This window comes from Rhinolophus sinicus, chromosome 1, assembly GCF_057876585.1.
Source record: "Rhinolophus sinicus isolate RSI-liver-muscle chromosome 1, RSI-T2T, whole genome shotgun sequence".
In the NCBI taxonomy this organism is placed as follows: Eukaryota; Metazoa; Chordata; class Mammalia; order Chiroptera; family Rhinolophidae; genus Rhinolophus; species Rhinolophus sinicus.
Genome location: NC_142501.1, coordinates 213,698,846 through 213,718,601, shown reverse-complemented (window position 1 = coordinate 213,718,601; position 19,756 = coordinate 213,698,846). Strand labels below are relative to the sequence as shown.

At 54.4% G+C, this 19,756-nt stretch overlaps 1 protein-coding gene across 1 annotated transcript; it reads right to left on the bottom strand.

The window, feature by feature from the left end:
• Positions 1-279: 279 nt before the first annotated feature.
• Positions 280-19,663, bottom strand: NOP14 (NOP14 nucleolar protein). The gene is made up of 18 exons (XM_019711477.3): positions 19,268-19,663; positions 15,823-15,957; positions 15,172-15,313; positions 13,994-14,133; positions 13,411-13,545; positions 12,536-12,658; positions 11,622-11,753; positions 10,538-10,805; positions 9,441-9,571; positions 8,841-8,926; positions 7,811-7,946; positions 5,882-5,983; positions 5,170-5,323; positions 3,685-3,844; positions 2,609-2,756; positions 948-1,066; positions 640-795; positions 280-395 (listed from the first exon to the last, which is right to left on the bottom strand). Exons 1-18 carry the CDS (start codon positions 19,451-19,453, stop codon positions 296-298), a joined length of 2,553 nt encoding a protein of 850 aa, XP_019567036.3. The 5' UTR covers positions 19,454-19,663; the 3' UTR covers positions 280-295.
• Between the last annotated feature and the right edge of the window lie 93 nt (positions 19,664-19,756).

Genomic DNA, 19,756 nt, shown 5'->3' with positions numbered 1-19,756 from the left:
ATTCTATACACGAAGGCAAATGTCCTCGGTTGATATCCTAAAAATGACGTTGGCCGAATCCCCTCAGTCCCAAACCCTGTGATTAGCCGAGGTCCATGGAAACACAGTGGGCCGGGTCATTGACAGTTTACGAGCACACTACGCTTGTGGAGAACGGTTCCCAAGTCTCAAAGCACATTTCATCAGGAGAGGTGTTGAGCAGGAACTGAAGGAGGGGAAAAAGGTCACACTGATACTACAATGCCCTTCGTTACTGCCAAAATATAACATCTCCCAGTCTAACATAAAACACAATTTATTTTTTGAACTTTTTCCTCTTCAGAGCTTTCCATTCACCTTCCTGTGTAGCCAGGCTGTTAAAAAGCTGCTTCACTTTTCGCTTTCTTTCCGCATCCCTAAGAATAGAAGGGGGAAAAAAGAAAATAAAACCCATTAGGTTTTGGAGGACAACTGTCCCCTTTTCATATCTGACCCGACAGCATTCAGAATCCCAAGGGGCCCGTGACCCCCATGTCCAGTGCAGAGGAAGGAAAAGGGGGAAGGAGCCTGCCCGGCCCGGCCCCCGCCCTCAGCCCCTGCCCAGCCGTCAGGCCCAGGGCCACGGGGCAGCACCACAGGGCACAGCACCGGCTCCCTCACCGTTCCATGATCTCCGAGAGCTGCATCCGGGCCAGGAACTGGTTGTCCTTGCGGATTTCCCGGACGGCGCCTTTAAACTCGCGCTTGTGCTTGTGGATCAGCCTCTTCCTCTCCTGCTCCTCCTTAGTGCTTCCCTGTTTTCTTCCGAACTCGAGGCTACAGCAGAAAGCCGGCGCCCAGGAGGCAACAGTCTAGTTGGCCCCAGGTCTCAGCTAGAGCCCCTACCCGTCGTGGGCTGCGACCTGTAGCCCTGAGCTCCCGGGGCCCTGCAGGAACTGGGGGTGCTGCGGGGGCACGACTGTACTCACACTTTGACCAGCCGCGGGGTGAACATTTTCAGCGGCACCGGCTTGCTCTTCTCACAGATCAGCGGCTGATAGTGCCTCCCTTGGGTTTCCATTTTTGTCAGTATGCTTTGAGACAGCTCCTGGAACACGGAGAACGGAGGTGGTCAGGGGCCCGCCCACTGTGGCCTCACGAGCTCCTCCAACAGGCTCTGTGTCCTACAGGAGGGAGGGGACAGAACAAGACCTTGCCCCCTGCAGACCTTCTTGCCATCAGTCCCCATCTGCTAAATACACGGGTGTGGGTGCATAGCTGTGCTTATAGGCGTGGCCTGGCTGTGACTGGACCTTCTGTCTCCTTGCCAATGAGGGAGGGGACTGTGCAGACAGCTCTTATCTTTCCTCACACCCTGCATGTGGCAGGACTGCAGGCCCAAAGACTGGGTCAAGTGTCTGATTTAGGCACTTCCAGCATCTAGCAAACGTGAAGGCATCTTCTTTTCCAGAGAAACTGGAAGACAGGGCAGCAGTGACACACCTTTTATGGACCTGCTGGGAGTTGGGTACAGGGGAAGCCGATGGGTAGCCACCTGGCCGGGCCTGCAGTAGGCCTGAATTTCTACCAGTCTTTGTGATCTGACCTCACTTTCATCCCAAGAGAAAGAACCAGATGGTTAAGGCATTTTCATCATGGCCTTGGCTTCTAGGAGAGTTGGCTGGAGCTTCTAAGGAACTTTCTAGAAGCCAGCTCACTGATGTTGGTTCCATTCCTTTCCCCTCGCAAAGGTGTAGCACAGGCACGGCCACCCCCTGGCTCGTCTGGAGGTTCACCTCTGAGGGCCAAGTGCCCAGCCTCCATGGGACTCCACTCAAGCCATGACCAGCTCAATTCACCCTGAGTCCACCACCCATGGCCTCTGGGCCTGCCCAAATCTCGTAGGGCCGGACAGCCACTCAGCCCTTTAAGGGACAAGCCACAGACACATCTACGGTAAGTGGATACAGGGTGGAGACCTTCCAACCTTCCACAAGATGACGATGTCCTCATGGCCCGTATCCTAGGGGGTCAGAGGTACGACAGCATGACGTGCTGAGTGGTCACGCCGTGGAGAAGAGGCACAGAAAGCGGGGGGGTCAGTACGTGGCTGTAAGGAGAGCGTCCCAGGCCGAGGGAAGGGCACGTGTGAAGACCTGTGTGGAGGTCAGAGCGTGTGAAGGGGACGGCGAGGCTGACACTGGAGGGATGACTTCCCTTAACGAGGTCCCAGGCTGGTGTGGAAAGACGGGAAGTCGGTGCGGAATGGCAGGAAGGCAGAGCTAAAAGGCTGCGGACGCTCATTTAGACGCACACGTGGGAGCTTGCAGGTCAGACAGAGGGAGCCCTTCTGTTGTCTTGTATAGGATGGTGGACTGTCCTTAGAAAACCTGTGTGGCTCGGGAGGGCAGTAGGCAGGCAGAAGGGAGCACATAACGTGACAGCTCTCAGATGACCCAGGCCAGACTCAGTCCAGCAGCTACTCTCAGTCTCTCACCATCGTGACTCTATTTCCCATTTGTGCTTCTAACTTGCAAAAATGGTGTCATTGATGACCTGGCCACAACCCCAGGGGCAGGAACGCCACTCCCTGCTCCCCGGCATGGAAATGGCCGAGCCGGACTGAGTGTTGTCCTGGCAAGGGCCTCACCTGGAGCTCGCGGGGGTGACTGCCGGCGGCCAGGTGCTCTGTCAGGAGGGCTTTGAGGGGCCTCGTGATGTCATGGAAGGACGGCAGTGTGGCATACATGAGCATGCAGTGCTTCACCAGAGACAGGCACACGGCCAGGCAGGACAGCCTGTGAGGGCGAGAGGCAGCTTCAGGGACCGAGGCAACAAGCCCGGCAGAGGCCAGAGTCTGCTGCTCACAAGGCTGGAAAACACGACTCGGGCCGTGGTCGCCGGGGCCTGACGGCGCCAGGCGCTGAGGGGCACAGCACGTGCCCTGACAGAAGAGTATCGTGGAAGCACGGCAGCTCGGAAGCAGAGCCGCCTACGTCCGCTTCTAAATTACTATCTGAAAGATCAAGCAGGTATATTTTGGAAACAATACACACATTCTGGGAAAGTCACCTTTTTCATGGAAATAATCGCCATCAGGACCTGAACAGACATTTTTCCAAAGAAGACACACACATATGGCCAACAGGCACGTGAAAAAATGCTCAAGGTCACTGATCATCAGAGAAATGCAAGTCAAAACCACAACAGGATATGACCTCACACCCAGTAGGACGGCTACTGTGGCTGTTCTCAAAAAGCCCAGAAAACAAGTGTCAGTGAGGACGTGGGGACACTGGACCCTCGTGCACTGTTGGTGGGAATGTAAAATGTGGTGCAACTGCTGTGGAAAAAGTATGGAGGTTCCTCAAAGAATGATAAATTGAGTTACCATATGATCCAGCAATCCCACATCTGGTTATGTTCCCCAGAGTGAAAGCTGGGTCTCAGAGATTCCACACACCCGTGTTCACAGCTGCAGCATTCACAAAAGCGGAAACGTGGGAGCCTTCGAATGTCCACCAACAGATGACGGACAAGCAAAGGATACGACATCACACACAAGACCCCACCACCCACAAACAGATGAAGCTGGGGCACCTTGGCGCAGGCTCCTAGGTGGCGCCCGGCTCCTGGCGGCCTCTGAGGCCTGGACTGGCACCGAGGGCCCTGGGAGCTGCTGCACGAGCACAGGTGCCACTGCCCGGAGGCCGGTGCCCGGCATACCTGGTGTGGTTGGCCTCCGTCTCCGTCGGGGCGTTCAGGCCACCCGCCCAGAGGAGGGCGAGGCTCCTGCGCTGCCACGTGGCCGTGTCCTTCTCATCAGACACGACGAGCAGCTCCGAGTTCTTCCCAAGTGCTCTGAAAGGGTGCACCGGAGCGTAACCTGAATGCGTGGGACAGCGACACAGACCGCCTGTTACTGGGCTTGCGGGCAGGCTCGAAGGGCGAAGCTGCAGAAGGTTCCCTCTTCAGAAACACGCACTGATTTTTACTACGCAGACACGGGTGACGGCCTCGGCAGGGGTCCTGGGGCCACGTCCACAGACAGACCAGATCCTTGCCCGTACGCAGGAATAAGTGGATCGAAAATTAGGAGAAACAGTGGGTGACAAGAGAGGCCGACGAGGGGATGGGGGTCAGCTGGGAATGCTGGGGGGGGGGGGGCTGCAGAGCGAAGCCAGCAGAGGCCCTGGGGTGTGCAGGACGTAACCCATCACCCAGAGGAGCAATGAGGAACAGGAGCGCCCAGCGGGGCGGGCAGAGGAGTGTGGTACAGGAACAGAAAAGGGGGCAGTAGCCGGGCAAAGGGGGAGGGGCAAGTGGCTGACAGCAGCTCGCCCACGCGCTGCCTGACCCACATCCAGTGCATTCTACACTTCGCCCTGACCGCACCCATCTTGACGGGTTTCCCTGGGGGGACTGTGCCTCTCCTGTGCCCACCACGTCGGCACACAGTACGGGCGCAGCCAGGGAGCAGGAGCCACACGCAGGACAGTGCTTTATGAGTTAAAGCAAAAGGACCAAGGGCCTGCCAGACACCTTCAGGCATAGTTCCTAGGTTTGGAACAGCACTGCCCCACTGGGCCCTTAGGAGGCGCTCAACACCACAGACGGGCTGGAAGTGGGAGATCTCGGTCTTGTTCTTGAGATAGAACCTACAGACATGACACAGCGAGGGGACAAAGGCCTAGCGAGTCCTTGGTGGTCCCATGAGGGGAGCAGCGAGCGGGAGGAAGGTCTGGGAGGGTGCCTGGGCGACATCATGGGGGCTGCCTGGAGGAGGGGAGGGGGGTAACTGAGAAGGCCAATAGCGCTGAAATGTTTTCTCATCAGAATACGGCTTTTGACTCTCTCCTTCCAGAATTCGGAGCCCGTAGGCGCCATCCAGAGCAGTGCTGCCCACGAGACATAAGTGAGCCACACTAGTAACACATTCTTGTTGCCACCTTCAATGTACTTTACATGCAGAGCACGCATCAGTTCAGAATGCACATATCAATTACCATCCTGATCTCTTCCACATGTGGGTGTGTACACATGGCCACACGGAGAAAAAAGCTACTCTGGATGATAGGATTTCAGACATTTTTGTCTTCTTTCCATTTTTCCATATTCTGAACTTTCTACAATGAGTATCAGTTACTTTCAGAAGTCTGTAAAAAAAATTCTAAAGTATAACACATTTGAAAAAGCTTCAAATCAACTCACCTTGGCTTTGCTTATTTGGAGTTGCTATGTAAAGAATCCCCAGGAGGAAATTAATCAGCTCAGGGACGAACCTCTGCGACAGTGACACGTAGTCCAGGAACACGCAGCACACAAACAGACCCTTCACAGCGTCTTGGAGAGACAGGACGGGGCACTGGAAGGAATGGGCTCGGTAGAAGTTGCCACACGTGGCTCCCAGGTGAGCCGCATACCCTGAGCTTCTGCACGGAGGGGACCACCCCTCCCAACGGTGGAGGGTCAGCGGGCTTCAGGCACAGAGCTTTGTGCATGCTGAGGCCCTTTTGAGCGGACAGCCAGTGACTGCAGCGAGCGTGCATGGGTGTGAGCTGCCTGGGAAAGGAGCTGTTGGGACTTTGTTAAAGCTGAAAGCGGGACAGAGCCCATGTCGGACTTGATGCCCTCTTCACTAACTAGAAAGGTTGTTTGCTGGGATCATACCCTGCTACCTGCAGGTGCTAAATTAGACCCCCCACCCCAGCCCGTCTGGGGCTGCTGGAGCCGGGCTCTGGGAGGGGGCTGGGGCCGCTTCTGACCTCAGTCCCATCTTGTCATCCTGACGGGCCCTTTTGGATGAGCCTGTCTTACGCCTGACCCCAAAGGCCAGTCTCCATGGCCTCACTCAGCACGGCCCCAGGAGCCGCTGGCTGTGATGGAGCAGGTGTGACCATGTACGAGTGCAAGTGGGACGCACCTTTGTGAGCAGCTGGCTCAGACACACCAGCGTGGGGGTCACGACAGGGTGCCAGAAGTCAGAGGTCGGAAACAGCATCCCAGCAATTTTCAAGTAAATGAGCTGGAAAGGAAGTGTGATGACACAGATTAAAGAAGGAAAAAGAAGTTTAAAATGCTGCGTTTGAAAAGGCCCAAGAGTAAAACAGGCTTGCAACCTCTATAGTGTGGTGCTGTCACCGTGGCCTCTTGGCCAGGGCAGGCCTCGCAGGTCGGTGTCAGTGTCCCCTGGACCCTGTCCCATACATGCTGCGTGCCTGTTCTCTCGCACACCACAGACGGCCGGCCTCTTCTGGGATGTGCGGGCTTCCCTGGTGGACCAGTGCGTGGGCACAGGACGGGGCTGCACTTTCTGGGGAAGCCCAGCAGGGTTTATGGCCCGTAAGGCTGGGCAGAGGTCCCTACTACCTGGGCGCTCATGACCACCTGCCCCAACTCAGCAGGAAGCGGCCCAAGGCTCTCGGGCCCACACCATGAGTCCTGCTCTGAGCTGTGAGCTCAGAGGGAAGAGGTCCTCTCCCTCTGGGACAACCTCACAGAGCCTGCTGGGCAGAATAGCAAGCCCACACGTATACCTCGTTGGGTCACTGTGAGGATTAGGTACAGTATACCCATTATACAGATGAGGAAACTGAGGCTCCTGGGGGAGCGGAGCTGGGAGCTGCGGGCACTGTTCTCTGAACACTGTCATTTGCTCTCTGCCATCCTGAGCTGAGATCCATCCCCCCACCTGCTCATCACGTGACAAACGGACCCCAGCGCTTCCGGACTTGGTTTGAGCAACAGTCAATTGCTAATGGCAGTATTTCTTTGAAGCTGTCAAGGTCTAATGTCATATCAGGGAGTAATGCAGGTGAAGCGAGACTTAAAATATGTCAAATCAGGGTGGTACAGCCTGGTGGCGGGGTGGGTCTGGACCAGGCTGGGAGACCCACCCCACCACACCCCCAAAGAAGTGGGGAGCCTGTGCCATCTCCAGGACATGAAGCTGCCTGGACTACTTTCTCCCAAGATGACATTTAAAAACAAAAACATGGCTGTTTTGTCCTAGATGACGATGGTAGCAAGCTGTTACTTTTAGAAAACTACCATGGGTCAGGCATAGCCTACAGGCTACCCCGATACAAGGCACCAAAAAGGCAGGCATTGTTGTAACTGTCACTGCCGCTTACAGACAAGGAAAGGGGCCAGGACCCCACAGCTCAGACAAAGGAACTGGGCTGAAGGCCGGGCAGCCTGCCATGTCACCGCTACATGGCCTCCTCACGAACACTCCTGGCAGAAATGGGCTCTGAGGAGGCAGAGGCTGGATCTCCTTGCCAGGGCTCCAGGTACCCCTCAATCCTGGCTAAATAGGGAAAGGTCTAGTGAAGACACTGGGTGGAAGCTCCCAGAAGAACTGAAGTCACCAGCAGTGGTTCACAGACACTGGCTCGGACCCTATTTTGTGGAGTCTATTAAAACCAAGAACATAAATCCTGTTAAAAATTTTTAAGTTTCTGCTAATAATTGTTAATTTATTTCAACACAAAGACCTGAAAATGGAATAACTGAACAAGTGTTTCCTCAAAGTTACTGAAGTTGACAATACCACTCATGGCTGTCATAAAACTGTTCTAATGTCTCCTAGTGAATGAAGAGACGAGAGGGAGCAAAACCAGCCGCAGGCGTGGGTCCTCAGGAAGGCAGCTCCGTTTGCCTTAAGACCTCCTTGCCATGAAGGCTCAGCACAGCCTGATGCGTACGCAACCAACCCGTGTCGTTTGATGCACACACTGCAGGTCACTCCGGGAGCGCTAGGGACGGCCCACCTACCGAAGCCACGTCATTCGCTCAGTGCAGGCCTGGTGGCCGCAGGCCCACGACCGGGTCAAGGCGAGCCCCAGCTTACCACGTCCAACCCGGGAAACGCGGCTCGACCTTTCGCCTCAATCATCCCTTCCATCTCGTGCATGGCGTCTCGGAGGACAAACTTTATTGAGTCGCCTGCAGACTCAGGAAACATCTGGCACAGGTTGTATAAATGCCTGTTAATCAGAAACACAAGTCAGGGGCCAGTAACTCCAGGTACAAAAACACTCTCAGAAAACCCCGAACCTCCCATGATACCATTCTCCTGTGAAGTCACCTGCTGACTGTAAGTTTGAACTGAAAACCCCTGGATGAAGCCACTTTTCCTGTTGCTGCTACGTGGCTGGCCTTCCTGGCGAGCCAGAGTTTTGTAGTCGATTTAAAACAATCTATACTGTTTTGCCATTTCCTAAAAACCTGGCCGGGACCTCCAGCAGGAGGAGTTCTACCTGTGGTAACTGTGGGGAGCACAGGCCACGTGCCCGATGTGGACGACAAGTGTCAGGCGCCTGACCGTGAACTCCAGACTCTGCACCAGCACTTCTGAAACGGCAGAAGCTGGCTCGGCACCACGAGGCCACACGCTGTCACTAAGCCTCCCAGTTAGAACTCCCCGCCATGCCTCCCCCCACCTACCACGGGGCCACCAGCCACCACGGGGTCTCCGCTTCATGGGGGTTTTAGTGCAGGGAGGGTCTGGAAACTGGCCACCGTCCCTGCACAGGACGGGAACAGGTGGACAAGATGACATGCTTCCTAAACGAAGCCTGGTCTCACTGAGGTGAACACCCGGGGTGACACTGGAGCCTGAAATTTCACTGGCTAATGAAACAGAAAGTTGGCCACCGAATAGTATGATCAAATCTGACGGGGTTCACTGTAGCTACAAACCCTGCTCTGGGCCGGGGAGCAGCTGACCTGTCCCACACGCTGTCACAGCTGAGAGGACGGCAGCTGGTGCACGCCGGGCAGCCCGTTTCCAAGGCCGACCTTAAAAGCGCTGTATTCTTATGACCCTAAGCAGGAGGAACTTGTTCAGCTCAGCCCCACAGCCCACGAGCTTTACTTACACAACCAACTTATCAATTATTCTGAGGTCTGGTGGGTCGTCTGTAGCCACGTCGCCAACGTATTCCAAAAGGAAGCCAAACAGTTTCTGCAGGAACACGATGAAACGGCTCAGTGCTAACCTCAGAACAAAACCACGGGCAGCCCACGCACGTCACCACAGTCGGGGTGGGGGGGCTCAGGGCTACCGATGGGTAGAGCACCCCGCTGATCCCCAGGGGGAGCACACACGAGAGTGGGGTCGGGCGTGCATCTCCACAACGTGGCAGACGACACCTCCATCTTACAAGAAAACCAAGGACACACCCAAAGTGGGCCTTGCTCAGTGACTGACTGCAGCATGTGCAGAAGGGATAGGCTCGTGCTGTCGCCCATGTCCCTGGCTCAGTGTGAGGCAACAGTGCCTGCCTTCCTGGGCCTGCTGTGGGCCTCAAGGGTGACGAATGTCAAGGCTTGCTTCTCTGCCTGCTCCAACTCCCAGGCATCACAGCCCATAGCACGTGTGTGAGGGTGACATGTGCTGGGTGGCCTGCAGGCCCTGGCAGCCCCCGGTGGGCCCACCCTCTACCCCCAACCCTCCACCTGCCTTTCCGCCTACGTACTTCTAATTTCGCTTTGTTTCCCACGGCAAGACTTGGGTGGTTGCATTTCTGAATTCTCTCCACCACCAAAAACTGCTCTTCCACGGATTTTCCTGACAATAAAGACTTCAGTTCCTCATAGGATTCTGGAGCTATGAAAAACACGGAGCACACCGCACACTTAGCATTTGAAACGAGAAGGACAAGAAGGACGCAGGTGCCTGCTAACAGAAGCAAAACCAGCCACAGCGGAAGCAATATTGCTTCTTCCGCTTTACCAAGCGATAGCTTAATGTCTGTCTGTGACACACAGATCTCATCTCACATTGTAATGCCAGACACATCCCACGCGTGCTCTGTGTGTCCTGTGAGCTCTGATTAACCTGGGCTCTCAGCGAGCAGGCCCGAGGACAGATGCCATGAAGAAATGACCGGCAGCCTTTGCTCTATCAGGACTCTGTCCAAACACCCAACACGCAGTGAGGCCAGGTGACAGAGTGGCAGCTTTCGTGCCCAGACTGGTTCAGAACGAGCTGGAAAGAGCCACGTCACTGGAGCAGTGTCGCCACCTGAGACTCCCATGGAAGCCAGCCTCACCCGTGACTTCGTCCTCTCCGGAAATGACTGAAGTCACAGGACCATGTCGGACTACGTGCCAGAGAAAACAACGTACTTTATCCCACGTCAGATGTTTTGTGGCCGAACAAGTGTGCCGAGATGTGAACACAGGCAGCCTTCCCAAGGCCACTCACTCACCTCCCGGCCCCTCCCTGGGTCTCCATGGCAGCCGCCCACCCACCACAAAAGGCTGACCATTTAAAAACAGCAGGGAGATACTGCTATGGAAAGGTGTGTGTGTGCCGTCACCTGCTGACGACCCACAGAATGCTGCGGGCACGCAGCCAGGGCTAACCCTCATGCCAGGGCCTGGGTCAGGCCCCACGGTGACACCAGACAGACCGAGGAGGAAGATGGCCGTGCCCATCTAACAGCCAAGACTTAACAGACAGATCGTGTCCACCCTCAGTCCCCACGCCACATGCGCAGCCCCAGCATGGCAGGCTTATCGCCAGGCTGGGTGTCCTCCCGAAACCTAAGAAAACCCGATTTTGTGTCACCTGCAAACGTATAGGGCAGCTCAGTTCTTGCAGCTTCTCGAGCTTCCAGGTCACCGCTTGCCGGCCTCTTCCCAGGAGCCCGCTGCTGCTCCCGCGCCGGCCTCTCACTTTCCTCCTCGCTTTCTACGTCGGGCTCCAGGTCCGAGTGGCTGTCCGCGCCACCGCTGTCCTCTGTGTCCTCCTCACTTGAGTCCTGGCCCTCTTCCTCTGCGCTCTCACCGTCACTGGCTGCCTCGCTTTGCTCTCCTTCGACGTTCATTTTTCCGTCCTGGGACAGAATGCCGGAAGCACAGGCGTCACGAGCCCAGAGACACAGTGGTCGGGGCACCTGGTTACTACGTCAAATGCTGTGCACACGGTGCTTTATTTCACTCGCGTGCAAGGAACACAAACACTGTGCTGCAGCTGTCCACTGGCCATGGCTTCCCTGCTCACCCCCTTTGAGGCCACCCCGGTTCACAGGGCTAAAGGCCTGGAACACGTTCTCCAAACCCTGCTGCCAGGACCCGGTGTGCCAGCAGCTGTGCAGCAGCCACCACTGGCTCTGGGGCTGGGGAACAGCGGGGTCAGCCAGGGCTTTCTGGTAGTTGGGCTGTACCTGGAAGAAACCCTGTCCCCTAGTGTTTTGGGAGCACCCGGTTCCCTGCCTCGGATCCTCTTCTGCCCAATACACCTGCCTGCCCTAACCCTGAGGGGTACACTCTAAAAGGGCTTATGGGCCTTACGGGGTTTATGAATGAACACCACCCCAGCATTAGAAAAGCACGTATTGGACTCAGAAGTTTTCAGGACGCTCAGCTCTAGTGAGCTGCCCGGTGTCAATGCTGAGTGCACGCAGAACTCAGACACCAGTCAGAAGCCAGAGGAGCCTGGTCGGCCCGGTATTATCTGCGTTCCTGCTCCAGACACGGTGAGAACTATGTCACTGTCTGCTCCACAGTCTCGGTGTCTGATACGCCATAAACACCCAAAGAACTGCAGAGACTTTCAAAAAGACAATTTTCATCTGTGACGAACCTACTAAAGGAAACACCGGAAAGTGTGTTCTTTTCAGGCAGAAAGCAAAGAAAGGCGAATGTCTTACTTTGTAAGAAAGCAGACGCCTGTCGTCTTTGTCTAGTATGAAGCCGTCACTTAAGTCATCTGCAGACACGTGTTTCGGTTTCTTGGTGTTTTCGTCCTCGTCCTTTCCAAGCATTCTTCGGAGCCTGTCAGCCTGAGGGACGGAGCGAAGCCATGTGACGTGTTCATCGCACAAGTGACAAGGAGCCAGCCTGGCCTGCTCTGTGGCAGCCCTCAGAGCTCTGGCTGCCTTTAGGCTTCTAGCAAACATGCTGACATTTGGTTGTATCATGTCAAAGACTCTTCTTAACAAAAACAACAAACACTGTGGCAGAAACGTCTTCCAATGACAAGAAAGGCGAGCCCATTACTCTGGGGTCTTCCTGGTCACATCATGCCAGCCCACCTGATTGTCCCCAGCCACTTCACAGAGCGTGGACAGCTTACCCTGAGGTTGGCATGTGGCCAAACCAGCAGCCCGACGCGTATTATGTGAAAACACACCGGACATAGGAAGAGGCCCATGGAGAGGGTAGAGTAAGAAGGCCAGACGGGGGACAGCGTGTCTCGGTTTCATTTTTGTTTCCATACAATGACATTTAAAAACCCTTTTTTAAGGCACAGAATAAAGTAGAGAAGGCAGTGTACTATATTGTCAGCAACTGTTTTAGGTGACGGGACTGTAAGAATCATCGATTGTTTATTTGGCATGTCTGGGCATTATCTGAACTTTCTTGCTTTTATAATCAGAAAATACGTATGTATAGTAAAATAAACATAAACTTTAAATAGCCTAAAAAGATTTCATTGATTAAAGCAGAGCTTCTTCGCCCACCTTACAAAACAGAGCAACAAGGCCCTAAACGAAGGTCAGAACAGCCCCCGTCCCCCCGCCCAGCGCTGGGGCTGCCCAGTGCTGCCTCCCCGGCCCCACACCTCCAGCTTCTGGAGCCGCTCCTCTTCCTCCCTGGCCAGCTCCTCTTCCGTTTTCATCCTGTTAGAGGGCTGTGCCTTCATTTCAAAGCCAAGCTCACGAACCACCATGTCATATGCATCAGGCTGGGGCAGAAAGAAAGAACGTGTCATTTTTCAGAAGGAAAAGGCCTACACAACTGGCTTCCTGCACTTCCAGCCATGGCCACACACCATCACGGAAGACACTAAAGCACTTCTTGAGCCTTTTCTCCTTGAGAGGAAGCTCAAGAAGCTTCTCCACAGTGCTGAGGACATTTTCAGGTCATACAGGACTTCCCGCGTCTAGAAAATTCTCCTCAAAATATATCTGTATTAATAAAACTAAACATTGCTCATCTAGGTGTCAAGCCCCTAAAAGAGAGCTCAGGTGAAGGTAACAGCAAGGGTAACCCACAAGGACATCCTGACAGCCACGTGACCAGGTGATCTGGTACAAGCCTTGCTATTTCCTAGAAACCAGCTACTCAGATGAATGCAGCTTTGTCAACATTTTAGACTAAAAGAATGCACCGGGAACCAAATAAGTAAATGTATTAATTCAAACACCATCTGACAGTCTCGCTGCCGAACTATTTCTCATACCAAGAAATAGCTGTTTTCTTTAGTTTATTTTTGAGTAGACATTGAAGTAATTTTTAGTTTATCTCTACCCCGATATAACACATATCAGATAACCTGATAACAGTTCAATGGAAACTTGGATCCTAACAGAAACAGAGACCGCAAGTTGTTGCGGCCAAGGCCACAGACCAGGAGGACGCCTGGCCACCACCTTTTCTCCAGAGAAGGTCAAGTGAGCAGTGAGCTCCGCGTTCGTTTCAGCCCCTCGGCCCTACCTCCGGTTTCCCCTTTGTGTCTCTGTTCTCTGACTTGGGCGTCTTGTGTGCCAGGAGAGCCTGGATTTCCTTCCAGTCTTGGTCTAGCTTCTCTGTGAGCTCCAGGGCGTCTTCTCGCTGAGCTTGTCTCTCCCTCTGGAAAAGAAAGCAGACACAGGTGCTCCATTACTGCTTGGCTCCGACGGGCGGCCTGACATCAGCGTCCAGCCTACACGTAATACCGAATGCGTCAACAGAGAAGAAACCACAGGACATTGGTGTCTTAGCTGCAAAGCTACCAAGTCTCCCCACAGAGCCCTCGTTTCCTGCCGTGGACTGCTCGTGCTAGTGCAAAGCGGTGCCAGTCCCAGTACCTGTGAAAATGCTGCAACCAACCAAGTAAGCAACTAACAAAACCCCAAACCCCAAAACATCAGAGGTGCACGCTTGACAAAGTCTCAAATACTCCTATTGAAAACGGATGCTTTTCTACGTTCACAGACAGCAGTACACAGCCTGGAAGTGTGCAGGGAAAGAGAGGTGAGAGCATCTGGGGGTGTGTCTCGCGAGGGAGCGCCCCACGTCCACGGTGTAAGCAGCGCACCTTGTCCTGCTTTGACTTCGCCACGAGCTCCTCAATCAGTTCTCTGCGTGATTTGGGTCTCTCCCCGTCCCCGCCTGGCAGCTGCGCTGTCTTCTTATGAAGGAGCCCGCCTCCTCCAAAATGAGCCGCTGTCAGCTCGGCTAGAGACAGAGCAGAAAGCACAGCCGTGAAGTCCGGGAGCGGATGTCACCGCCTTCTGCCAACGTTTCTCCAGGCGCAGTCCTGAGGGCTGATCCCACATTCAAGGAAAAGTCCTCACACCCAATGGCTGGCCTGAGACCCTGGGCACAGGGGCACTTAAGGAATACCCAAGGTGAGCCACTCTTTCCACGAAAACCCAGAGACAGAAAACCACCCGCCTGCCACGATCCGAGGGACGGAAACACCACAAAAAGAGGACCTGTTTAACTGCATTCAGACCTCGTGAGAGCGGCAAATGCAGGAAAGCGAGCTAGAAGCTGAGCCCTGGGAAGGGTAGTCGAGGACCAGGGCCACTGCCACCCTCCCACCCCTCACAGCTCCTCTGACAGCGACAAGTCATTGCTCCCCAAACAGCCTGAGTTACCAGGCAGACGACAGAAAGAAAACACGTGGGCATCAACCAGTTGGAGTGGAAAGAAAACATCCAATCTCTTGGATGAGAAAATGGAGGCTTAGGTGGTAAGCAATTTGCCCCATATCTCACGCCAGCAACAGACACAGAACCTTCTAGGCTGCCTTTCCAGCTGCTGGCCTTCTCACTCTACCCACCCTCGGGCCGAGCTGGGGTCCCCAGCCCTGCTCCCCAGCAGGCCGCACCCCAGCTCCAGCCCCCTCTTGCTCTAATCGTGCCTCCTTGCTGAAGCTGCCGCCTGGTTACATCAAACTACACTTGTACCTGTGCAGGTGGACACGTCCCCTTGCTTCTCTGAGCTCCTGGGTGAAATGGCCTAGAGGATTCGGGAGTGCTTTTTCAGCCTCCGAAAGCCTCTGTCTACCTACCTTATCTAGCTACATCTGCATACACACCTTCTTAAAGGTCTAAAATTAGAAAAGTAAGAAAACCCTGTTACATGTGGAATTTCTGGAGAGGTTCATGATCAGTGGCACTTTTACCCGACACTATTTCTCAACGTCTCCAAGAAGGGCAGGAACAAAGTCCAGTACTGAGCAGACTGTCCCCTCGTCCCAGGCCTTACCAGACAGCGTTCCTCGTTCCTCGGTGTCACTGTCACTGTCAACAATGTCATTGTGCTTTTCGATGTCCGCCAAAGACTGGCCGTAGTGAGTTAATTCTTCATCTTCGTTTAGGTTGTAGATGTTTTTTTTTTCATGTTGTCGCTGACATAGGGGAAAAAAAAAATCCGTTCCCTAAAATGTTCACATCCATTTAATAGCAAAACCCAATTGTTTTTCTATTACTCGTGCAACGTGACAATGTAGCCTAAGCAGCTTTAAGATTATTCTGGATCATGTGAGTCATCATTCAGATATAAACAGAACCCGCAGAAGTCAACAGACCAGGCTAAGCTACTGGTCTCTCATGCGGCTTTTCTCACCAGGAAGGTTCCAGCACCCACTCACTCTCCACCCACCCGAGCTGAAGCAGGACTTTAGTCAAAACGTGAGGACACATCACTGCCTGCCGTGCACTCTGGTTAAGATATTTATCCACCTGCCTGCTACCTGCAGCAGGCTGCTTCCTCTTTGGCCTCCCCAGCCAAGGGACGGGACTGACGACCCACCCGCTGTACCTAGTGGGCTGGTGCCCACAGCAGCGTAAGTGAACTGGGAAACTGCCTTCTCCTGTGCTCGACTTCCGTGCCGAACGGCACCACTGTTCCCCATACCTGCTGTTCCAGAGCGAACCTCTTCAGCATCTTCTCCTCTGGGCTCATGCTGCTGTTGTATTCCCCAAACCGTCTGTCTGTAAACACATTGGACTTCTCTCTTTCCTTGTATTCCTTTAGTAGAGTCTGGGTTCGCTGAAAAACAGATCATAAAACAATCTCACACTGGTCCTGCCAACGCAGTGCTCTGATGCTTGCTGATCTTAGCCCCCAAGGGGGAAAGGCTTCCACAAGAGGACAGTACAATGGCCCTAACAAACTGGACGATGACACACACTGCCATCTGGCCATTATGTATGCCTTAGGCCACTGAAACCAAGAGTTCCCCCAAAAGGGCCAATCTTCTGGCTGGAAAGATGGGCCTCGGTGCTGAGGGGAAGCTGGGCTGCTGCCGTGCAGTGGAGCAGACGGCAGTCTCCAGGGCGCACTCTGTACTGGCGAGCCCAAGACGGACGGTTAAAGAGAAATGCCAGCGACCAAAGATAAAGCAGAGCCTGAGGCCACTGCATCAGGTAAGGAAGCTGGAGGAGCTGGGGTCCTGGCTGAGAGGGAGAGAAATACAGAACAAGGAGCTGAAAAGGAAGCCATAATATCAGCTCCATGACCAATGTCAGGCACAGACTGTGACAGCCACGTGTTTGCTCTTTGCTGTCACATACACGCATTTATTTTATATACAGCCAATCGTCGTCACTCACGGAGTCCACGCCTACAAATCTGCCCACTTGCTAAATGCACTTGTAATCCCAGACTAGCTCCTGTGGACTCTTGTGGTCATTCACTGACATGGGCAGGAGGCCCAGGAGGTGCAGCCAAGAGTGTGGACACGGGTCCCAGTGAGGACTTGGGGAGAAACGAACCCTGTACACGGGCGATAATGCTGCTGACCTCAGGCTGCTCTGAGGGATCCCAAGAGTTCACAGAGAAGAAGGCGCAGGACGGAGTGGGCCTGCGCTAACTGCTGTGTGAGCGGGACGCTCCCGAGTCTGGGCTGGGTCCCAGCTCTGAGTCACAGAGCTGAAGACAGTTAAGCACTGCTCCGTCTCGGTTTCCTCAGGTGTAAAATGGGGCTAATCACAGCACTTGCCTCACAAGGCTGACCGAGGACTGAACGTCAACGTCCCAACACAGCGCCTGCCCCGCTGTGCGGGATCAGTGCAGTAACTTCTGTTATTTTACAGATGATAACGTGACGGCGGGGCCTGGCAGTCTCAACAGCAAGCCTGCTCTCTCTGGACCAAGTGCTGCCCTTGACTAGAGAAGACGAAGTGACGGCCCATTCACTTTTGAGGGACCCGCACAGACCGAGACCCAAGCGTACCTCGTCAGCCGTTTTTCCCACACACATATCATGACCTAACTCAACTGGACGATCTGTTTCCTCCAGACAGCTCTGAGCTCTTCGTCCTCACGCCTCATGACACCTCATGACACCTCATGACACAGGACAACGTAGCTTCAGCTCCGCCTGGGGACGTCCTGCTCACCCTCCAGAGCTCGAGTGTGACTCCCTCTGTGAAGACTGTTCTGACTCTCCTAACTGTAACACCTTCTTCACTCTGAGCCCCGAAGCACTAAGGTTCTCCATCTAATTCCTGCAAATACTGAATTTCTATTGTGGACCAAACCCTGGGAGTTCAGAGGCAGCCAGGCCCCCTCCGGGCCTCTCACCCCCAGGCCTTCAGCACAGAGGACAGCGCTGGACCCGTCAGACACTAGAGGTCTGCACAACCTCTCCTGTTTGGGTCGTGGGGCTCGGGAAAGGACGAGTGGTGGCTTGGGCTGGCCCTTGAGAGAGGTGGGGGACAAGACCGGCCTTTGGGGCAAACTGAGTTCAAAAGGCAAAACAAGGACAATAAGTTGGGGCCAGATTGTGAAGAAGTCTGAGAATGACAAGCTGAGAAGTCTTAGAACAATAGCTAGTATCCAGAGAATACTTACGATGGGCTAAATACGCGATTTTATTTCTTATAGCCGCCGTGAGACACAGGATGTATGTTATCCCCACTTTAGAAATGAGAAAACCGAGGCTTAAGTGGTAAACACAAACATGCCAATTCTAGAGCCCACACGATCCGATCCCCCACACCTGCCTGGGGGTGTGTAATGGGGGACTCATCCAAGTCAGCCGCAAGTGTCTCGTTATTGAACACACTGCCAGCTCCTTGCAATAAGGATGACAACTGGATCGCACACTGTGTGACAAAATATAGGTTACGTGCCCTTGAAGGCGGTGGCCAAGTCTTAATTTACCTTTATGTCCCCAGTAGCCAGAGCAGAGCTTAAATGTAAGTGCTCAGTGGAGCATAAAGGCTTCGCATTTGAACCAAGTGCAAGCCCCAGCCATTACCAGTTGTGTGATGTTAGGAAATTCACTTGTTCTTTTCGTGCCTTAATTTTTTCACCAACCTAATGTATCTTCCTCAGAGTAATTAATAATCAATATTGTTCATCAAACCAATGAACAGGTCTTAGAAGCTGCATCTAGGATGCCACTTGTTGAATTGAATTTGAAAGGTACAGGATACTCTGTGTCCATCAACACAGGAAAGATGAAAGCTGTGACACTTTCTGTAGAAGGCAGCATTTCGGTTACCCCGCAAGGGACAGGGTGGTGTGCTTCAATGAGAGATATGCTTCTTCTTCAAACATCTATTGCATCCTACGTAATCCCGGATACTGTGAAGAAAAAGATCCATGGTGCCTAAACCTGCAGCGCTCAATCTAAATGAGGAAAGGTAAAACAGGTCTGTAAGATGCCACGGCAGCACCGGAGTGATTACCTGTCTACCTACCTTATCTACTTACATCTGCATATACACCTTCTTGAAGTTCTAAAACTAGAAAAATAAGAAAACCCTGTTCCACGTGGAATTTCTGGAGAGGTCAATGATTAGTGGCACGAGTGTGCTGGGTCTCGAAGGAGGGGCAGTTTTCCAGGGGAGGTCATGCCAGCCCACGCAAAAGCCGAGGCATGAAGACAGTCTAACTGATACGGAATACATATGCTGTATGACACCTGGCTGTGCCAGGCACTCTCCTCAGGACTCTAAATGAACGCATCTGGTCCTTCCAACAGCTCTAGGATGTAGGTATTATCGTGAGCACCATTTTACAGATGAGGAAACTGAGGCGCAGAGAAGTCGCCAGGTTGCCCAAGGCCTCCTGGTTAGTCAGTGTGTGGCCCAAATCGTGGCCGTCCGGCTACTGAGTCTGTGCTGCGCCGGAATTAGTTCAAAAATCACGCAGGGGCAGAGGCGTGTGGTGCGGTGGTCGGTCCCGAGCCTGGGGCAGCGGGGAGGTCGGGCGCGCTGTTGGGAGCAGCTGGCAGGCAATCTGCGCTCCCGAAAGAACGAGGAGGGTGCGGCGCGGTCGCTGCTCTCACGCAGGCCCAGGACAGGGACCCCCACCAGGGAGCGCGCGGCGGGCGGGGGCCCCCGCTTACCTTCTGGATGGCTCTTGCGCGCGACACCCCGGGCAGCCCAACGTCGTGGCGAGTCTTCCTGCCCAGGATCTGGAACTTCTGCCTGTTGACTTTCACTTCGAACGGATTGGGGTTGGGCCTCGCCCGGCCGCCCCGCGCTCCCGCGGGGGCCTTGGGGCGCGCCCCGGCCGCCTTGGCCTTTCCCATGGCGTACACTCACCGCACCCCAAGACGCCCGACTCCGCACGGCCTCAGACGCCCAGAGGAAGCAAGGCGATGGCCAAAGACAGCCGGCGGAGAGCGGCTGACTCCAGGAAACACGTGCGGGGCCCCGGGCGCCGCCGCGCCCTCAGGTCGCGATAACAGCCGGCGAGAAGCGCAGACATCCGGCTCAGCCTCCTCGCCTGCAGGCTGAGCGACTACACCTCCCAGCAGGCCACGCTCTCCCGACGCCCGCGGCCTCCGCGCGCGGGGCCTTCTGGGAGCTGTAGTGTCCTGCGCGGCGCCGCA

Excerpts from the sequence above, each read along its gene's own strand:
- NOP14 (XM_019711477.3), bottom strand. The coding sequence starts at position 19,453 with ATGGGAAAGGCCAAGGCGGCCGGGGCGCGCCCCAAGGCCCCCGCGGGA. Across the intron at positions 3,845-5,169 it reads TCCAAATAAGCAAAGCCAAG|GTTACGCTCCGGTGCACCCT; the intron begins GTGAGTTGATTT and ends CCACGCATTCAG. Across the intron at positions 2,757-3,684 it reads ACGGAGGCCAACCACACCAG|GCTGTCCTGCCTGGCCGTGT; the intron begins GTATGCCGGGCA and ends TCGCCCTCACAG.